This window comes from Lycium ferocissimum, chromosome 10 (assembly GCF_029784015.1).
Source record: "Lycium ferocissimum isolate CSIRO_LF1 chromosome 10, AGI_CSIRO_Lferr_CH_V1, whole genome shotgun sequence".
Classification (NCBI taxonomy): Eukaryota; Viridiplantae; Streptophyta; class Magnoliopsida; order Solanales; family Solanaceae; genus Lycium; species Lycium ferocissimum.
The window spans coordinates 27,980,302-27,997,292 of record NC_081351.1 but is presented as its reverse complement, the minus strand read 5'-3'; the positions used below and the strand labels follow the sequence as shown (position 1 = coordinate 27,997,292).

Here is a 16,991-nt window from a genome sequence, read left to right as displayed (position 1 = left end):
TGTTTACCAAGATTAGTACAAAAATGATTTCAGATAGTTTTAAAAATTATTAAATGAGGCCATATAATGTTGAAAATGAAGACAATATTATCAGTCAAGATCGTGTTATCTTTAAAATCACTTGTTTGATTAACTAAAATTAATCTTTTAAACACAAAATGAGTTTGAAGTAGGGCGGAATTAGAGTGTCAGCTACCGATTTGATCGAATTCGGTAGCACTTTAGTTCAAATTCTGTATTTGTCTTAAAAGTTCGTTAAATATGTATAAATTATTAATTAGAACTAAATAACTTAAAAAATTAGGATTCGAAACTCATATATTTCAAATTATGGCTCCGCATTTAATTTGAAGTAAATAATTTCATCAAAATGAAAGTTAAGATATTAAAGGAGTGAAATAAAAATTTTGCTTTTATATATTGCAAATATACTTATTTGAAGTTTAATTATTATCAACATAAATTATATTTTTTTAATTAAAATATTATTTTTTATATATACGAGTTGGGCCACAAGACGGTATGTAATTGACGATTAAATACACTAGTTGTTATCATATAGGGACCAAATAATTGATTACTTTGAATTTAGGGACTTAAGCTTTTTAAAGTTGATTTTTTTATAGTGTTTCGACAAATTTATGTCACGTGACATTCACGTGTCATTCGACTCTGTGGTTTTAGGGTTTTAGCATTACAAAAGCTTCTCTACAATACTATCTGTTGTGTGCTAGAGATTGCTTTTTTCGTTATCAAAAAAAATGGGGAAAAAGAAGTTCATTGACAAGAAGAAAGCAGCTACATACCAATTATTCGCCCGTGATTCTTCGGATCCGGTTTACGAATCCGGGTCAACCGGAACCGACAGGGTATTCGTCAGAGTTGACAACAATACCAACTACTCAATCGCCGGCTTTGATGAACCCGACCCGGATGATGACCCGAATTCGATATTCGCGGATGCTCTGGAAGAGGGTTGGGCCGGGTTTGATTCGGGTAATGGAAATCAAATACCAGATGATGTTAGAAAGGAGATATTGGAATTAGGGTTTCCAGATGATGGGTATAATTATTTAGAGCATTTAAGGGAGATTAAGAATACTGGTGGTGGTTCTGCTTATTATGAGAATCCTAAAGCTAAGCTTAATGAACTTCCTCATGATGTTAAGGTCAGTTTAATTGTTGAACTATGTTAATACTTGCTTGGGAGTTAATATTTGGGTTTTGCTGTTACTTTTTCTGCCTAAAAATGTTAACTTTGGTGGGATTATTGTTAATCTGTATTATAATATTATATAGGATTAGTATTATTTGTATTATAGGTGAACTAAGGTTCCTGGTGATGTTAAGGTTTGTTAATTCTATGAATTAATGTTCAGCTGTACTATGTTAACACTTGCTTGGGAGTTAATATTTGGGTTTTGGTTTTTGTTGTTAAAGTTTTGCTTTACTTTTTGTAACTAAAAATTTTGGCTTTGGTTGAGTTGGTGTTATTCTGTGTTATATAATTATATCCAGTCAGTAGTATTTGTGTTATAGATGAGTTTATATGGACTAACATGGCTAGTGAGGATTAATATAGCCGACCCCAACTTGTTTGAGAGTTGTTAAAGCTTTGTTTTTATCTTTTCTGCCTAAAAATGTTGGCTTTGGTCGAATTGGTGTTATTCTGTGTTATATAGAATAGTATTATTTGTATTATAGATGAGTTTAAATGGAGTAACATGGCTAGTGAGGATTAATATAGCCGACCCCGACTTGATTGAGATTGAGGCGTAGTCGTTGTAGTAGTATTGTTTGTGTTATGTAATTATATGGAATTAGTATTAAGATGTCAGCTTTGGTTGAATTAGTGTAATTATACAATCAACTACGCCTCAATCCCCATTTAGTTGGCGTTTGGCTTTATAAAACCTTTATAAGTATCCATTCTGGTCTAATTTGAGGTTCAGTGAATAATATACTCATCATAAGAATTACCTTAGCTCAGCCTTTTGGCTTGGATCTGGTGTAGTATACGTTCTTATCAGTAGACTTATTGAAAAAAAGGGAAAACAAAGATTTGATTAATGATTTTTACAGACTGTAGCTCTGTGGCTTTTCTTTTCCAGTTAAAGAATTTTTATGGTTTTGGTAGGCATATGATGCTTCAAAAGTGGAGGTTGCGAAAGTGAATGATGATTCCAATGAGAAGTATGTATACAATGTGGCAGCCAAGACGGTAGGGGTAAGAGTTCAGAAGGCAGTGGATCCTGAAGTAGCTGCTTTGCTAGATGACAGTGATTTGTCACATTTTGGGTCTGATGTGGAGGATTTAGAGTTAGAAGAAGATTTTGTGATTAAGGCAAACCTGCACGATGGGGCAGTTAATGTGGAACTTGACAAGAATGTAAGCTTGCCAGAGAAAATGGACTCGGACAAAGTGGAAACCTATGATACGGCTGGGAATGTACAGAGAAATGAGGCTAAATTTGCAACTTTTGAAGAGCAACCACGAGCACGCCGCCCTCTGGATGAACAGTTTGATCTGGTAAGCAGTTTGTTCTCCTATATTTTCCTTTTTTTTTTTCCGTACAAATCTAAAATTATCTTCACGTGAGGTTTTTCTTAGTAGCCTGATCAGAACTGACAAGAGAGAAATTACTGCAAAAAAAAATAAAACTAGCTAAAGAGACCATAAGTATGTTAGACGAGGACCTCCGCCCGTGTTAAATGAATTGGTATAATTTGCCGTTTTTCTGATAATGCGGTTCTGGTCCACCTGGTGCTCACCTCAATTAATTCATTGGGTTACTTTCTACCTCGCACTAGCACAAGTATTGAGAAACTCTTCCCACCATGTCTTAGGTAGGTGGGAAGAATTTACCCAGTCATGGTGGGATGCTGCAGGGCGTTGTAGAATAGTGGAGGTGTGCGCAAGTGACTCGGCACCACGAAAAGGAAAAAGATTGCCTAGTATTGCCTCTGTTGGGTTCTCAAGCTCTGAACCCCAATTCTTTGACCTGTAAATTTGCAATATCTGCCTTAAAATCATATTTCCAATTTCTTTTCAAAGTTCTTTTTCTGCATTGATCTTGTTGCTTGCTAATAGAGGGAATCTAAGCCACCTTTTCTGTCTTATAGTGGTAATTGCTTGTAGAAATATTAGCGTTATCCTTTATCAGCGTCGCCTGATACCAACTTCAGATGCATGTACAAATGAGTTAAAATAATTTCTTTTTGATAAGGTAAAGGCTAGCTAAGATTGAGTTTATATTAGCCTTTGTGTTTATAAGTATTAAGTATTTCCACTGAAGCTCTTATCTTTTTCCCTCAAAATGACTTCTAATTAATGCGTCCTGGTAAGGTTTAAACTTTTACTATTTGAAAGACTATTGGGATATTCATGCAGTTTATGTTTGCTTGCACTGTTGTTTTTCTGCAAGCTGTTAGACTCGTTCCTTGACCATTTTTGTTCTGATGACTGGTTTCGTACCACGGTGTGTCTGATCATCGGGCTAGAAAAAAATTATAAATCGTTATGGGCTGAAAGAGGAAAATATTTCTTTTTTACATCATTGAAGCCATAAGCATGTGTTAATTTGTAAGTTTAGGTTTATTTTTTATATTCAGTTCTTAGTTGCTTCTTGGTTTTAGGGTACTTGGTTAAGCTTATAATATGTTTAGTAGTTTGGTAATTTTCTATTTTTGTAGTAATATTCGTTAAGTTTTATGGCATATGCCTTTAGGTAGAAGAATAAGAAAGTCTGCTTGAAGTAGCTGTCCTTGTAATTAGTACCAGTTTCAAAAAACAAACAAAAAAAAGTAGCTCTCCTTGTAAATTTAGTTCAAGTCTTGAGAGTCCCCAAGTCTCTTGTATTTTTTTTATTCACTAGCGATATTTTGACGTTGTTCATTGTTTCTTCATGATAATGTCTGCCTATTTTAAGATAATTTTTGTGCTTCTTTTCTGATATTTTTGATTGATAGTTGTCTTGTCACTGTCTTGCATCCTTTATTTTCAGCTTGAACTTGAAGAGTATGGCTCTGAAACCGAAGATGAATATGATGTTGATATGATGGAGGAAAATGAGTGTCCCGAATCCCTTGCTGAAAAGCTTAATCATGCATTTAAGGAGCGTGCCGTTGATGGCTTGGGACTTGTTAATAATGGACCAGATAATGGGGAATTGCTTGAACCTGAAGCTGATGTCATAAACCGGTGCAAAGAATATGCTGAGAAGTATGAAAATGAAATTCCAGGGGAAGAGGTGGCTCTTTTTGAGGAAAGCAGCAGTGACTCAGAAGTATGGGATTGTGAAACTATAGTGTCAACGTATTCAAATCTTGATAACCACCCTGGAAAAATTGTAGCTCCTGAAGGCAGGAGAAAAAAGCTGCTCCCTGCTATTTCTGAAGCTTCGCCTATAATATCCCTAAAGGGAAAAGAGAAGCTTCCTGTCGACTATTTGCCTAGCAAGGGAAAGCATGCTTTGAAAAAGGAGGATAAGAAAATGCAAGGTTCAGAAAAGGAGGAAAAGGAGAACTCAAACACAGAGCAACTCAAAAGAAAGCAACATGGTCAAGAGTCAAAGGAGGAAAAGAAAGAAAGAAAGGTCTATGTTTATATATCAATGTTAATTATTGTGGAATCTCATTGCTCAACATATATCTCTCTGCTGAGCTCGTTCTTCACTTTTCTTGCTACTTTTGGATTTATTTTTTCCTCTTTTGTGCAAACACGTATGATATACTGTTCTAACGTTGAGGTTCTACCTTTGCAGGCTGCTGTGAAGGAAGAACGGCGTGAGGCACGTCGTATGAAAAAAGAGACAAAGGTGCTATATAAGTGTGAAGCACATCGTGCTCAGAAGGTTGCTGCTTTTACTGGACCATCTGCCATACATCTCATGTGAGTATCCCTTCAGAATTTGTGTTTCAAGTTCTGGCAACGCACACATGCCTATACACTTTTGTTAGTCAGAATTCAAGGAGAATTCATGTGCCTCTGTAGTTTTGTATATCAATGATGGAAAAGAATCAGTAGATTACTAGGACCGTGGGTGAGTTTTGGTTGGACTTAGGGTGCAATTAGTAGAGTCCGATATCCGATTCTTAGACAACTCTTCCATCTTTCTCCCATTAAGTTCTAACGTCTTTCTAATCATTTTCTTCTACATCATCCTTGCTGAAATTATATCCTTCCGACAACAAAATTGCTGTCCCTGAGGTGTTCACAACCCCTTCTCGTATCAGGGCTTATATTTTTGAAATTTTGTTTGGACTTTGGTGTAAAGCTCATTGTTTTTACCCCAATTGCAAAAAGGTGCTCCTCAGGCTAGTTCAAGAATTCCAAATGCTCCGGCTTTCACTTTTTACTGGGTCTAAGCTAGTAAAACTTTAATTCACTACTGCATTGCAGTTCCTCTGTCGACAAACAAAAAGACCATGAAGTTTCAAATGCTCTATGTTAAGAACCATGAAAACCAGACATTAACCTTAGGCACTTGTGAGATAACTTGACAGCTAGCTAGATTTTCAACATTTAAAGAAGATTTCATCTAGCAATCCAATTCTCAGTGACAATCATCAATTTTGTTATGTTACAATAATGACTTTCTTGCCCTCTACCCTCAAAGTAATAGTTAAACAAGGAGGTACTAGATGTAACTGTTAGTTGGCCTCAAAATTTAAAATTTCATGATGGTAATTTACTTGGGAAATGTTTAATCGTGTTTCAAATATAACAATGGAGTAAAAAACTGATAGAATCTTTGGTCTGTTATTCTCTCACAGGTGACATCGTTTTGGTTATGTGTACTTTATAGTCGAGCAATTGTCGATCCTCTTTTGTGCGCCCGAAGTGGGAGCTCTTGATTGGCACGTCCTCTTCAATTAAAAAGACGATGTTCGAAAGCTTTTCTCCTCTTAGATGGTATATAATACATGATAGTTCCTCAAGACAGTTCGCAGCTACGTAAACGGATGTGCGTGGTCAAGCAGAGTTGCAGCTTGATGCATTTTTGTTTAATTAATTGGTGGAATGCAGAGTGTTGACATGCTATATAAGCTTGCTTACAGTTTATGATGTTATTGGGGTTTTAACGTTCTCATTAGCTTTTTTAACAGTTCGCAAAATGTCCTGCATTTAATTTTGAATGAGTTTCATTCCTCTAAAGTTTATCATTGTGGATTGGAATTGGATCCTTGGAATTCCTCTGTTCTTCTAGTGCTCAGCTATATTTGCAATATGTTTATTCATTATAAAAATTTGAAGTATCTGCTCACAAGTAAAACCTGTATATGGGATCATTTCATTTGTGGCTTTTGTTGAATGTTTTTCTGTTACAAGGGATAATTTGTACATGAGCTATTGTCACCATAAACCTGTATGCATTTATTTGGTATCATTACATAGCGCAAAATCTGAATCAAGCAGATTACAACACTAACTTAAGAACAAAAGTACATCATGGCCTCATATCATGTATTATGCTTTATAACCTCAGTAAGGTGACATATATATAATAGTAATATTTATTTTGAACAAGTGTACCTAAACAATGATTGCTGTTACTGACTACGTGTATGAATTAGAGATGAATAACTGCTTTCAGATCACTTTGCTTTTGGCTTCTTTGGATTGTGGCCTTTCTCATGAGGAATGGGAGCTGGGTCACCTCCGCCGAAATATGGTGCAGGATCCCAGAAGCCATAATCTTGAAACTCTTGTTCTGTCTGAAATTGAGATTCAACTTTCAACTTGCTTAGTTGTTCTTCCTGGAGTTGAAATATCACCGATGCTGGTGAAGTTGAAGGCGACAATGGTGATTTTGTAGCCAGGGACAGCACTATAATGACCAACATGCACAGAATGTGCATGAGTGACCTAACAGTAAAGATTGACATGAGGAACTGATGTATAGATTGTGCTTAAACTGCGCCTTGTTTTGATTATGTGTGTTTATATTTGCAAAAATTTTGGATGAGTTTTGTCAATTTTATAGAAATAAGAGGTTTCTTTTTCTTTTCAACGGAAAATTAGAGCGAGATTAATTAAGGAAAAAAATGTGACGCTGTTTTAATGTTTAAGCTGAACTTGTATACAAGTATTTTTGTTTCATGCATGGGGGATGACATAATCATGGTTCTTGCATGCTCAATTTTGGGAGACAGCTCATGTCGTCACAGATCCAACTTCTTTCTAATGCTAGTGTTCTTGTTTGTCTACTAGACTACTAAATACTAATATCTAATTACTAGAAATAGTTTTTTTTTTTTTTTCAAATTAAAAAAAAGAAGACCTTTTAAACGTGTGAAAAACTTGGTGATACCACCGAGATAAACCTAGCTTTGAAGTTATAGGTTCACATGAATTTAGGAATTTTCCCCCAAACCCAATATATATATATATATATATATATATATATATATATATATATATATATATATATATATATATATATATATATATATATATATAGAAATTATTTAATACCTATATATATTTGATTGTGAACCCAATTATGTTATATAACTTGAAATCGTTGAAGGAAATTATAAACTCCTTTATGCTAAGTTCATCATGTAGATCCTCATTCTCGTTTCTCCTTTACGCTTTCACTGGCAAAAACGGTCCAATACATTAACTTCATGACCACTTATATTTACTGAAAACCTCTTTTTCACATTTCTGAAGCACAAGTTGCATAATTATCATTTACTAGTGAAGCATCAATATTGATTGGAGACGAGGAAAACTCACCATCGCAAATTTGTTGTCCAAAACTAGTTCATCTATGTGACTTCCAATATATTACTTACTAGTTTGTGATCAGGTTGAGAGTAGGTGAGGAGGAAGTTAGAGAAATCTTTAAACAGACAAATATACTTTTTTTTTATCAACAGACAAATATACATTTAGCTTAAAAGATGAATTGTTCATCTATTAATGCATTTTGGAAAAATAAAAAGTAAGAGGGAAATTTTAAAAACAATTATTCCGTTGCCGGGACTTGAACCCGGGTCTCTCGGGTGAGAGCCGAGTATCCTAACCAACTAGACTAAAACGGAGTTGTGTTATGAAAGGGCCACATTTGATGATCTGTATTTTTATGTTAAAACTTTCGAGTAATATTTTTCTCATTATTATGAAAAAGTCTTGTTTTTGCCCTTGCCTCTAACAAAGATCTAACCTAAGAATAATTTTCTAAACTAACAAAAGTTAAAGGGGGAAATTTGGATATTTTTTTCTCGAAGAATTTGGATACATGGAGTCCATCCATTTCGCGCAGAGCTCCGTTAATGACAAGATCAAAACATGACTATTTATTAGCGTCAAGCATATGAATGGGTCAAAATTATAAAAGAGGCCGAAATTAAACAATTTTAAATAATAAAGTAGCAAATTTATACATTTTCCCTATTTAATACCTTTTGGTTGTAAGCCTTAAAGTAAAAGCTAATGACGAAGAAGATCATGAACTATGATGATTCATAATGAGAATGATGTCCCTCGCGAGTTATATACAACTTCTTATTATGCCTATATTAATTGTAATTATTCCACTATAATATACTAGAAGTACTTTAAATGGCAGGAAAGCTCATTTTAACGTATAAACATAGATGTTCCAGCCAATTAAAAGTCAAATACACTTTCGCTAGCCACGCTAATCAAGTAATCATTAATGTAAATAGTAACCATTGCCTTTGCATGTCCTTTTCTAGTCGTTTTCTTTTTTTATACGTAGAAAAATAGTCTTGGTTTCCACGATCGCATCCAGTGTTTATACAAATCAAGTAGTTTGGTTTTGACCAGCAAAAATTAAAGTGAAAATATATATCATAGTTAAGTGATAAATTCATGTATAAAAAACTAAATGTCTGCATTCATTGTTTGATGTAAATATGGAATGGGGTAAAGTTTTATCTTGATGCCAATTGGATTTTCCAGCTATGGTATCACGAGATAATCAAAGGAATAATAAATGAATAAAGACATGTAAATAAACCATTTGCTTTTATACTCTAATCTAATAAACAATGTGCCTAGTGATTGGGTCAATACAATTTGCCATTTGTGCATCTGCTTCATCATTGTCTGATTGATTAATTATTGTTGCTTCAGAGACACCAATTCTTTAATTCCAAGATTCTCTTTTTTCACATGATTTGTGCAGTCCAGACCGGCTAACCACTTCACCAACATTCCCTTTTTAACTATTTACATAATGGCTTGCTATATACACTAGTCAGCAGTGGCAGAAAACATTGACCAAAGATTGATTAATTGAATCACCTTTGAAAAAAATTACAGTTTGTACAAGTGATTTTTTTCTCTTAAGTATATATATTATATTGGTCGTTGATTCTCATTGACACAAGGAAAGCTTCTAGCAGAGTAACAAAGGAAGTTGAAAACTATTTTAGATTAGGAAGTACTACTGTTTATCATGCCGAACAACACAAGCATTTGCTTGTTAATCTTATACTGAACAAGCTGGCATTTGCTTGCTAATATTATATACCTCCATTGTCCATTCATCTGAATTTATTCCTTTAACTGACATACAAAGTCAAAAAAGAGCTTCCACGCAAAAATGCGAATTATTCTAGGAATAGCTTTTATCCTAAATAAATTTAGTTCAAGCTTGAATGCCCATTTGATTTCTTATCGATTCCCAACCCAGTTTTGAGAATAGATGACTCACTATGAGTCTTTTTTTATATCCCCTCTGTCCTCCGAATGAGATGTGAACATAGCACCATTCTTGATATCATAAACTACTCTGAAGCAAAAACATGCTTTGTAAATTTAGTGCAAGTGCCTTTAGCTTTTTTTAGACTTAGATACAGACACTAAAGAAATATATGAACAGATAACTCTTGTGCTAATAAGTGGAATCAATAGTTGGATAAATGCAATGAACTCCATCCACAGCCACATCCAATACTACAAAGTGAAAAATCAAGGGAGAAAACATAGAACTTTACACTGATGAACTTGCAGGAGATACAATCCCTTAAAGGAGTCATAATTATGAAGGCACCCACAAAGAACTACAAATCCCTACAATACTGCCTTTTAAACAAAGAATTGATGGTCACAACTTGAAAGGATTATTGTACAAGAGGAACATGTTTCATAAGCTAGATATAATTCACACCCTGAACATCAGAAAACATACACTCATTTTCCAAACCACATGCACTTATCTTTCACTGCCTCGGCTTCACTAGCATATTCTTTAAATCTGTACTCTTCTAGCTTGCTGGTTGGAGGTACTTTTCCTTCACTGTAACAGAGACTGCACAAACTAAAATGTGATTTCATCTCCTTAAAGCGAGACCCAATGATTGGGTAGCGACAAGTTGCACAAACATGGCTACCGTGACGATTCCTATCCCCAAATTCAAGCTTCAGCAAAGTGGACATTATACCAAATCCCCAATCAGGATCATCAAACATAGCAGTGAATTCTGCTAAAGACACCAATGATGTGTCCATCTCCCCATGAATTTCCAGCATTTCACTTGCTCCATGAGAAGGAATATAAATAGCTCTAAGCAGTTTGATGTACCTCTGAGCATCAGTTTTTCTTATCTGGTTGCTACCCTCATTCACAGGACGCCACAAAAGCGCCTCATATGCAATGCGTTTTCTTTTGTCTGGTGATCCTCCACAGACAGGAGCAAGAACAGCGAAAAACATGCCCAGATCAAGCCGACCCGATTCTGACTCGTCTAAAACCGAGAGAACTTTCTGGTTAATGGCTTTAACAGCTCCTATAAAGGTCTCTGCTTTCAAGAATTTAAGCAATCTGCGAAGAATCTCCTCCAGTGAAGCCTTGCGTATTGACTTTTCAGGTACACCACCAGAATAAGACATTGGTACATCAGTTTCATTTATTTCCTTCTTTATCTGATCAACATCACAACGATTAAGACGAGTAATCCTCTGAAAACTTCTAATATCAAGAGCAGTAGATAAATCCGCTCTCACTGTGGTTTTCTCACCCACAGTCTTGAACTTTGAACGTTCAACAATGATAAACGCCTCCTCCCCATTGCCATTTCCATTCCCCTTCAACTTCTTTTTCTGAAGCTGTTTCAAATGTGCTACTGCATCATGCAATTCCACTCTGTTCGTCATCTTCAGAGCTTCTTTCAAGGCTTTCTTAGCTTCCTCAGTTTCCCCAGCACCCAATAAAGCCACAGCTTTATTGAGCTGTGCTCTCCAATGATTCGGCCAAACACTTAGTACCCTGGTGTACATCTCCGAAGCACGCTGGTACCTACCCATATCCATGTAAAGCCCACCTAAGTTATACAAAGCATCAACATGACCAGGTTTCAAGTCAATAGCTCTCTGAAACTCCTTAATTGCATTATCATCATCACCCATCGCGTGCAATGCAGAAGCAAGGTCACAATGTGCATCAGCATAATCACTCTTCATATAAATAGCTTCTTCTAATGCCTTAACAGCTGCCTTATACTCACCCACACCAAAAAGTGCACTACCCAATAATTTCAAAGCTCTAAAATGAGTTGGACACAAAATAGCAGCTTCTCTATAATGTTCACAAGCACTAATAACCATACCTTCACCTTCTTGAGCAATTCCCAAATTCACATGAATTTGGGGAAGCAAATAAGCCCACTGACTCCCGCCAGCTTCAGCCGCCTCCAACGCCAGCAAAAACTCCTCTTTCGACTCATTATGTCTCGCGAGCACATATAAACAATTGCCAGCCCTAAAATGTGGCCTAACATCAGCAGGCTGCAACTCACAAGCTCTCTTAAAACTCACCAATGCTTCCTTAAACAAATGTTGATCATACAAAACCCTACCAATTGCCATATGACCATCAAACGCTTCTTCCCTTGACCTCGACCCATCAGCCCTCGACCTCAACACACCCAACTCCTTCACAAAAACACCATAATCATGTCCAGTCTCCTCCCAAGCAACCCTTTTATCCGTAAGCTCGGTACTTGGCCCTAATTCTCTCGACCAACCTTCCGAATACACATCCGAATTATCATTCTTAACCTTCCCATCTTTCGATTGCTTAGACTTAAGCCTCTTGATCAATATCTCAAGATCATCAACAAGCTTCCACGTGTCATCAAACACAATCCCGTGATTCGGTGAAGCTGCCCAAGCTGCAGTCCTCTGCTTCTTATGTGGCTCCATTACTCTCTCATCAACAATAGACGACGAAGACGCCACGTCAGCAACAATGGAAGTTCCAGCATTGTCCTCAGGCTTCAGTAACTCGAGACCTAGCGCGTCGAAATCACGGTCCACGTCACCTGCCCCGTCATCATAGGTACGTAAAAGACCATCATAAGTTAACCCTTTTTCGCTATCGATAAATTCACTGTATGTACGGAAAACCTCGTCGAGTATAGCGTTGATTTGTTCGTCGCTAAATTTGACTCTAGGGTTTACAGCGACCACTAATGCTGCCATTTCTTCACGGTTAAGACCACCGTCATGGTTAAGGTCAAACTGCTGGAAAATTCTTTTTACTTTTTCCGATCTGCTTCCCCTCGTAGCCATTTTGCAAAATTGACCACAAGTTCTGAGGTTTCTTGAAATTGGGTGTCGAAAACCTCAATAAAGATTCAAGCTTGGTGAATTGAGGGTAGAGAATTGGAAAAATTAGGGTTTTATAGTGAGAGCACAAAAGGGGGGATTTTTTTAGGGTTAGGGTTTCAGTTTATGAAATTAGGGAAATGAGAGATAGAGAGAGAAATCGGATTTGGAGAAAGATGAAATTTTTGGTAGCATTGGATCTAGGGAAAGAAAAAGGAAAAGATGAAGGGGAAGAAGAAGACAACTGTTTTTTGTGTTTACATTTTTTTTCCTTTTTTTCTTCTTTCTTCTTTTGGTTGTGATGATGATAGCGAGGTGGTGGGGTAGAGTGACTGGAAAATTTCAAAGATCACAGACTTTGTTTTTTCTTTTTTCTTTTTTTTTTTCTCCTTCAATTGGCTAAAATTAGAAGAAGTTCCAACTGTCAAGATTAAAAAAGAAGGTAATTCGTTAAAAAGGAAGAAAAGGAAAGAGTGCATATTGAGATTTTTCATTTCGATTGATAGATCAGAACATGTGAGTTAATCATACACCTGTCAATGTCATTCATCATTCGTGTTCTGGGTAAAAGTTTAGATAAAAGAAATCATTTAACTCCTGAATTTGGCACGAAAATTCAGTTTGACAATTAAATTTAATTTGTATTTATTTATTCCCTTAATAACTTTCATTTTAATTATTTACCACCCTAAAAAAATAATATCACTCTCACAATGATAGGTGTATTACACTTCATTGCCATGTCAAAAATTACTAACTAACCTTTCATTTTTTATTTTTCTTTTATTATTTTTTCTCTTTCTTCTTCTTTCCCCCGCTTTTCTTTTTTCTTTCTCCTCAAACACCCCCCCCCCCCCCCAGCTACTGCGCCGCACCGCTGCCGACGCCGCCATGATTGAACAATCCACAGTTAAATGCATCTCCTGGGCCTTATTGCATATCAAAAATTACCACCCCTTCATTTTTTTTTTTCTCTTTCTTTCTCCTCATCCTACCATAACCACCCATGTAAAACAACTTAACCACATCTTTAACCCACACTCACCACCAATATCATCACCCCCACTAAATTTCATCCCATTCCTTCTCAGGTTCATTCAAATTGGTTATTTGGGTTGTTATTGTTGGCTATTATTATTATTATTAAGACCCTATTTCTTCCATAATCATTATTTCATAACTTTATTTTTGAAAGAAAACAAAAATCAAAATCAAGAAATCAAAAAATGGTGAAAATGGTAAGAAAAGAATGATGAGAATATAGAGAGAAAGAGGAATTTGTGAAGAAGAAGAAGGAGGAGGAAGGTGGTGGGGGGGGGGCGTGTGGGGGGGGGGGGGGGGGGGGGAGAGACGAAGGTGGTGGGGAGGGGCGTGGGGGGGGGTAGGGGGGGGGGGCTGTGAAGAAGAAGAAGGTGGTGGGGGCGGCGGTGTGGGGTGGGGTAGGGGGTTGTGAAGAAGAAGAAGAAGGTGGTGAGGGCGGGGTTGTTTGGTGAAGAAGGGTGTATTTTGATTTTATTTTTAATTATATATATATATATATATATATATATATATATATATATATATATATATATATATATATATATATATATATATCGGGCCCTTTTTATATTTTTCACTCTCTTATTTTTTTTTCACTTTTTTTTTTTTGCCACGTCGTTTGGGGTTATATTTAATTACATTTAAAAGTATTTGATAAATAAATACAAGTTAAGTAATGCAGAATCAATTTTTAACAAGCCGTTTGAGTGAAATGATGTTTTTCTCAAAAGCATCAACTTAATATTTACACTAAGTCATAAATTAGATTGAAAATGTGTGTTGATTTAATGTTAGCCATACATGTGAAGACCTATGTCACACTCCATGCGGCAAATACGAATTTAAAATTTCTAGAACATATTCCCTTCGTCTCAATGTAAGTGTCTTATTTTTTTTTTTTTTTGGGTCTGTTCTAAAAAAAGTATCTCTTTTTATATTTACTAAGTTTTTCAATCCCAGACATTCTAAATGACAAGTTTAAGACCACATTTAAGTATTACACACATCTTTAATTTAAAACTACAAAATTAAAAAATCTCCCTTTATTTCTTAAACTTTGTGTCAGGTAAGACATTTAAAATGGGACAGAGAGAGTATTAAGTGGAAATTGATTCCTAGTCCTCTAGGTAAATAATTCATCTTTAACCAAGTGCATGATATAACCTTTTTATAGCATGAGTTCTAGCAGATAGTATCATACTAATTTTAAAAAATATATACATAAAATACCTAATTTTACAGAGAGATTATGAGTTAACGTGCCCCAAATATAGTACCTAAAATCGCTCCTGATGCAGGTAACTTTTTACCATCTTCGTGCACACATAAAGGAGCCGTTTGGACATGATTTCATCTCATGAGATGAAATCATGTTTTGAGATATCTGATTTTGATTTCTTAAGTTGCATAGTTTTTTTTAAACATAAAAACCCCACAAGTTGTAAAAACCATCAAATTTTTTTTCAATTCTTATACAATCTTACCAAATGAGTAAATCATGGCTCATAATAAAATTAAGACGCTACTAGAAATCCTTTCTAAAAATACAACATCAATTGATCAAACTTTAGTTCAATAAAAAGGAAAATTTAACATGAATAGTAATGTAACTACTCTTTAATATAATCCTCCCACATGGTAAACATGATTGGTAAATATATTTTACTAACTTGCAGATTAATATTTAATACAAATGGTTGGTAAACATGATTGATAAATACATCTACCAACTTATGAGTTTTTTTTTACAAAATATAAACATATGAGTCAAATTTTACATTTATATTTTTTGAAATCATGTTTTCAAATTCCAAATCATGCCTTTTTGGATGATTTGATTTAAATCTACGCCATACTTAAATCAAAGATGAATCGTCATAAACATTGCACTTTAACATTATTTTCATGTTCATGGTACTTTTGTACGCTCGTGAAGAAATGCGTCACTTCGAGACCTTTAACGTCAAATATGCAATTGTTTTTTTTTATAATAAATGACTATATTTACTGTTACGTCGTTCATAGATTGAACATAATAGAACAAATAATGGTATATCAAAAAATATAGTCATGATACTAGGAATTCATTTGATTAATTTAGCTTCATTATTGAAAATTTAAAGGTCAGTCAAATTTGTTCTTTCGATAAGACTGGGTATATTAAATAAATCTATCAAATCCTCTTCTACGCTCCCAAAACACAGGGCTTAACTATGAAAAATATTTTTTCTTCTAACTTCATGGCTGCCACCATCCTATTTCTATTTTCTATTCTAATTTTTAGTCATTCTTCATAAAAGACTTTGTCGGTATTTTAAAATTCGTATCATAGTGTAACTTAGATAAGTCAACTGAAAATAAAACTTCAAATTATACATGTGAAACCCAAGGTACTATATAAATCATCAGTCAAAAGTAAAAGAATCAATCAGGCGTAATAAGCTCTAAAATTATTAGTTTGGTGGAAATAATGATGAAAGGAAAGAAAACAATCACTCTTACCCGAAATTGTTCAATCACACATTTAATTTCGGCTTTTAATTGTCTTTTTCATCGACAAATTTTACAAGGGGTCCTTCTTAGATGTGGTGTTTAATTTTTGGTCCAAAGTTTAGCAAATATAGATATCTATCAAAATTTGTGCTCCCCTATCTCTCCTCCTCCTCCTCCTCCTTCATATATTGCTTATATGTGGTTGATTTGGTTGGAAAGAACTTAAAAACATCATTGCTGATTTTGTCAATCTTGATTGTTGAAATATAAAGTGAGACTATTGATTTTTGAATATTTGAGTTGAACCTAACCACTAAAAATTGTTGTGATTGGTGTTAGAATGTTAAATATAAAATTTGGACTCAGCTGGAGTTGCTTTGGATCAATTTGGATGAATTTTGAAGCAATTTCTGGTGATCTATCGGGAGTTGTGAGTAATTTATTTCAACTTACGACACAATTAGTACAAAAATCCGTTCATAAGAAATTCTTAGTGATCTACCAAAAAATGTGAACAATTTATTCCAAAGTACAACACAATATGTATTAAACTCTTACACATGCGCCAAAACTTCTGAGAAGTCCATCCATCAGAACCTCTTGGTGATCCGTTAGGATATTTTGCAATAAATACCAGAAATTCGTCATGAATTATGACAAGGCAAGTCTTCTAGTGATCCGCTAGAAATTGATAACTTCAACTTCTAACCCAAAATTAAAACTATTTTTGCAAAACTTATTTAAACGAAATCAGCAATTAAATATATGATCCTCTGCGTACAATTCATTCCTTTTCTCATACCAGCTTTTGCTGCCCTTTCACCAGGACATTGCACAAATGACCTTTGAGGTTACTATTTGAATTCTGTTC

The 16,991-nt window shown here is 35.0% G+C and overlaps 2 protein-coding genes and 1 non-coding gene across 4 annotated transcripts; 1 reads left to right on the top strand and 2 right to left on the bottom strand.

Annotated features, from left to right (window-relative positions):
- Positions 1–721: 721 nt before the first annotated feature.
- Positions 722–6,314, top strand: LOC132033161 (uncharacterized). 2 transcript variants are annotated; one of them, XM_059423047.1, is made up of 5 exons: positions 722–1,169; positions 2,138–2,530; positions 4,005–4,595; positions 4,764–4,891; positions 5,776–6,314. In XM_059423047.1, exons 1-5 carry the CDS (start codon positions 762–764, stop codon positions 5,777–5,779), a joined length of 1,524 nt encoding a protein of 507 aa, XP_059279030.1. In that variant the 5' UTR covers positions 722–761; the 3' UTR covers positions 5,780–6,314. The 2 variants fall into 2 exon arrangements, with proteins under 2 accessions (XP_059279030.1, XP_059279031.1); XM_059423048.1 differs by having other exon boundaries at positions 4,764–4,921; positions 5,808–6,314.
- Positions 6,315–7,979: 1,665 nt separating this feature from the next.
- Positions 7,980–8,052, bottom strand: TRNAE-CUC (transfer RNA glutamic acid (anticodon CUC)). The gene has a single exon. It is a non-coding gene; the product is annotated as a tRNA-Glu (tRNA).
- Positions 8,053–9,949: 1,897 nt separating this feature from the next.
- LOC132033160 (uncharacterized TPR repeat-containing protein At1g05150-like) lies at positions 9,950–12,860 on the bottom strand. The gene is made up of 2 exons (XM_059423046.1): positions 12,604–12,860; positions 9,950–12,572 (listed from the first exon to the last, which is right to left on the bottom strand). Exon 2 carries the CDS (start codon positions 12,548–12,550, stop codon positions 10,172–10,174), a length of 2,379 nt encoding a protein of 792 aa, XP_059279029.1. The 5' UTR covers positions 12,551–12,572; positions 12,604–12,860; the 3' UTR covers positions 9,950–10,171.
- Positions 12,861–16,991: the final 4,131 nt, after the last annotated feature.

What these genes read in the sequence shown, in the direction of transcription:
- LOC132033161 (XM_059423047.1), top strand. Translation starts at nt 762, where the DNA reads ATGGGGAAAAAGAAGTTCATTGACAAGAAGAAAGCAGCTACATACCAA. An exon ending in TGGATGAACAGTTTGATCTG is followed by an intron (nt 2,531 to 4,004) that starts GTAAGCAGTTTG and finishes CTTTATTTTCAG; the next exon opens with CTTGAACTTGAAGAGTATGG. An exon ending in AGGAAAAGAAAGAAAGAAAG is followed by an intron (nt 4,596 to 4,763) that starts GTCTATGTTTAT and finishes CTACCTTTGCAG; the next exon opens with GCTGCTGTGAAGGAAGAACG.
- LOC132033160 (XM_059423046.1), bottom strand. Translation starts at nt 12,550, where the DNA reads ATGGCTACGAGGGGAAGCAGATCGGAAAAAGTAAAAAGAATTTTCCAG.